The sequence below is a fragment of the Narcine bancroftii genome, chromosome 4, assembly GCF_036971445.1.
Source record: "Narcine bancroftii isolate sNarBan1 chromosome 4, sNarBan1.hap1, whole genome shotgun sequence".
Taxonomy (NCBI): domain Eukaryota; kingdom Metazoa; phylum Chordata; class Chondrichthyes; order Torpediniformes; family Narcinidae; genus Narcine; species Narcine bancroftii.
Genome location: NC_091472.1, coordinates 110,011,447 through 110,015,618, shown reverse-complemented (window position 1 = coordinate 110,015,618; position 4,172 = coordinate 110,011,447). Strand labels below are relative to the sequence as shown.

Below are 4,172 nucleotides of genomic sequence, written 5' to 3'. Positions count from 1 at the left end.
GGGCGTTGGGGACCAGGAACCGAGGAGGGAGAGTCTGGAGCTCGGGTTCACCACTGGCTGGACAAGTGGCCCTGCGGCTACAGAGCACAGGAGGCGGTAGCAGAGGTCGTGGTGGTGGGATTCACGGACACTGCATGTCTCTGTAGGGACTCTCTTTTCCTTCACTTTCTCATCTTCAAGGTGGTGCTTGACAAGTGGGGCCTCTTTGTGTATCTCTACGGGGCGGAGTGGGGGAAACAAAGTACATTCTATATACATGACCTGAAATGAAATCTTGAATCCTTAACTGGGTCTGACATAAAGAGAGGTGCGTCTTGGTCAATCGCCAGCTTCCTACACGAGAGGAAGTTGAATGATTGGTGTACAACAAACCTTCCTGGAACACCATTTATCTATTTGGCATTTGCACTGAGGACACGAACACAGTAGACGGACCCAAAGGATATACAAGGGCCAGGAAACTTAGGGACATCTCCCCCCACCCCCCTTCGCTACGTTCATCTTGGCCGTACCGGCAGCGTGTGAGGGAGGGCGTGCAGCTACAAAATTAGCAATCATCTCAATCTCTTCCGGCGATGCATGTCCGTGTTCCCGAAATTCCTTTTCCAAAAAAGATACTTTTGGCTCGGATTCTCGTAGCGAGAGAGAAGGGCAGTTGGCCCCGGGACAGAAGCCACTTCAATCACTTGCATCACAGCCCCAACCTTTTACGAACTTCCTTTCTTGCACGGTTGACGCCAGTCTATTTAAATCTGAGCCGCAGCGCTGTCCCACCAGCACAGCACGGAACAGTGCAGGGGAAACGGGATTCAGCTTGGCTGCCGGCACAGGATCGCCAGAAAATGCTGCTGGCCTGGACCGTCGTGTGTGCGCTGGTGCCCCTGGTGCAGTCGGATCTCCAAGCCACGGAGAGATCGGCTCCCAGCCTCTGTGCGGCCAACTTCTGTTACAGTTTGCAGAGGGAGCGGAGGAAGTTTAACATGGCCAGGAACATCTGCAAGAGCGGGAAGGGCGACGCGATGGCAGTGCGCTCCAAAGCGGCGGCCGAAATCGTCGCTCGGCTGCTGCAGAGCGCCGGAGTTGACCCCAACTCGCAGTTCTGGCTCGGCCTCCAACTTCACCAGAAGGTGTGTCCCACCAGCACCAACCCCCTGCGGGGTTACCGCTGGCTGGACGGGGACAGCGAGGCCGAGTACGTCAACTGGGGGTCGGTGTCCGAAGCCTGCGGACCCCGTTGCGTGACCGTCTCCAGCCACGGGACGTGGATGGACCGTCTTTGCAAAGAGAAGGCTGACGGTGTGCTATGCGAGCACCGCCGCAACGACAGCTGCGTCCCGCTGGAGCCGGGCAACGGTTCGGTCGCCTACCTCACGCCCCTCGGCGGCCAGACCACCGAGCTGTCTCCCGGCACCGTGGCCGTGGTCGCCCCGTCGGGGACCCGCTTCCAGTGCAACGAGAGCCGGGATTGGGTGCCGATGACCCCGGCTCCTTGGGACTGCCAAGTGAGGAACGGCGGCTGCGATCACGTTTGCCAAGCCGGCCCGCCGCCCAGTTGCAGCTGCTTCCCCGGACACGGGCTGAAGGAGGACGGGCGAAGCTGCGCGCCGGCCAACCCGTGCGACGAGGAGAGGTGCGACCACCACTGCCTGGTGCAGGGCAACCGGGGCCTTTGCGCCTGCAGAAGCGGGCACCGCCTGGACACCGACGGCAAAAGCTGCCTCGATATCGACGAGTGCGAGTCGTCGCCTTGCGACCACGACTGCCATGACACGCCGGGCAGCTTCACTTGCAGCTGCAGGGACGGGTACCGGTTATCCGGGGAAGGCAAGTGCGAGGACATCAACGAGTGCATGGAGTTGACGAAGGCGTGCGCCTACAAGTGCCACAACACGGACGGGAGCTTCATCTGCTCGTGCAAGTCCGGCTACGAACCCCACCCCCAGGACCGGACACAGTGCGTCTTCTACTGCCAAACCGAGGTCTGCAAGGCCGATTGCTACGGCGACGAGTGTCTGTGCCCCCTCAACTACATTCTGGACGACAGCACTCGAATGTGCCACGATGAAGACGAGTGCGCGGTGTATTGCCTGGGCCACCACTGCGTCAATACCTTCGGCGGCTTCAAGTGCGAGTGCAAGGAGGGCTACGAGCTGAGCGAGAACGGGTTGAACTGCGAGTTTGAAGGCTCCGGCATTCCGCCCACCGAAAAGGAGACGCTCTCGACCACCCGGCCACCCCCGCACCTCGCCAGCCTGTCGCTCGGCGTGGTCCTCGGGTGCATTTTTGCCATCGCCGTGCTGACTTTGGTCTTCGCGGGGGTGGGCCACCATCTGCTTAAAAAGAGAGGGAAGTGGCAAACGTCCACCAAATACAAGTCGGCCAACACGGAGCAGGACGTCAACCTGAGCCAGGTCTCCGCAGGGGACGACCTCAAGCACCAGTACTCGAACGACACGACGAACGTGGGCACCTGAAGCTCAACGCGGCCGCCTACGGTTCCCACAAACTTTGCAGGGGGGGGGGGGTGTCGAACCTAATCACGGGGGTGGGTGAGCCGAGGACTTGAACTTGCACCCTGGTGACTCGACGCAGCGAGTGTGAGCGATCGGACAGACCCCATCTCTGAACGCTTCCTGGCTCCCAGTCCATTCCGCCGGGAGCTGATGTCAGACGACAGGTCGGACATGAGCCCAAGGGTTCAATAGCCTTTAAACGCAGCATTTCCCCCCCCTTCAGCAGCCCGTGTTCACGTGCGTTCTCCCAAAGGCAAGCGGGCGGCACATGCGAGACCCACTCCAGTCCTCGGGGTAACCTGTTGAACTTGGAGCAGAGAACTCAGGTGGTCAGTGAGCTCGAACGACGAGGTAACGGAAAGTGAGAGTCCCAAAGTCCTAAATGAGTTAATGATTGGACGATGATTACTTGGGCAATTATGCACGACACATATTGCTTTAAATGAAAAGATCCCAGCAGTTTTTGGAGCTCTCTATTTTTTAAATTGATGAATATGGGCTGTGATTGGGCGACTTGATCCGGGTCTCCTCTATATCGTTCGTGTTTGACTCTTGACTTGCCGTCTGATATTCACACAGTGAAAAATAAGCTTGTCCATGTTCGATCGTTGCATTTCACTTTGAATTACGTCAATAATTGGTCCACGAATTTGGGATTGGGACAATGGAGAGAAGGAACATGTGCATTTTTATTTATTATATTTTGAAATATCTGTATAATCACTTTTTAAGCCAGTTTTGCCTATTTACCTGAACTATAAAACATTGACGATAACTATTATTGCATATTCATTACTGCATATATTTGAAATAAAATCTTGGAATTATTTCTTAAAAGATCTGAAATTTTGGTTGGAAATACCGTTTCGGGGTTTCGATAAACAGAAACAAATGATTGAAGTTGACCTGTTTTGCAAGCCACCTTGATTTGAATGATCTTGGTAAGTGGCAATTTCACAGTAAAATAAACAAAGAAACCTGAGAAATTAAAATAGCAGGAAAACAAAACTAAAATTTAAAAAAAAACCATTGTGGGAAAGCAATGTCAAATTTTCACTTGAGACAAAACAAACTTTGATGATCAAATTACAACACCAACTGTGTGGTGGGGAATAAGGTTAAAGCAGTGGTTTTCAAAGTGCACCCGCCCCCTCACATTCCAACTTAAGCAATCCTTATGCCATAGGTGCTCATTGCTTAAGATTGGATGTGGGTGGAAAAAAAGTTTGAAAACCACTGTTTTAATTGTCCCTAATTGACTCGCTTTCTGCACAGTTCCATAACTCCAAAGGAAATGGGCCAATGACATTTTTTCTGAAACAAAATATCTCAGTTAACAATTGGGTCGAGAGCAGTGATTCTCAACCTTCCCTTGCCACTCATGTAAGCAATCCCTGACTAATCACAGAGCACGTGTGGCACAGGGATTACTTAAGGTGGAATGTAAGATTGGGAGCAATTTGAAAACCACTAGGGTAAATAAAGTAACTAACACCTGGCCTAACCTGTTTTACTGCTGCTGTGAAATGTAGTTCTTGTCTTAATTTCAGTTAACCTGTTAAATAATCGATTCTGATGTTCTAGTGGGATAAATATTTTATAGGTCACTCTGGGAGCCATATGCGATTCTTCAATGTTACACAAGCAAAAGGGTGGATC

At 52.8% G+C, this 4,172-nt stretch overlaps 1 protein-coding gene across 1 annotated transcript; it reads left to right on the top strand.

Annotated features, from left to right (window-relative positions):
- The first annotated feature begins 560 nt into the window (after positions 1-560).
- Positions 561-3,350, top strand: thbd (thrombomodulin). Its single transcript, XM_069932398.1, has one exon. It carries the CDS (start codon positions 576-578, stop codon positions 2,472-2,474), a length of 1,899 nt encoding a protein of 632 aa, XP_069788499.1. The 5' UTR covers positions 561-575; the 3' UTR covers positions 2,475-3,350.
- The last annotated feature ends 822 nt before the right edge of the window (positions 3,351-4,172 follow it).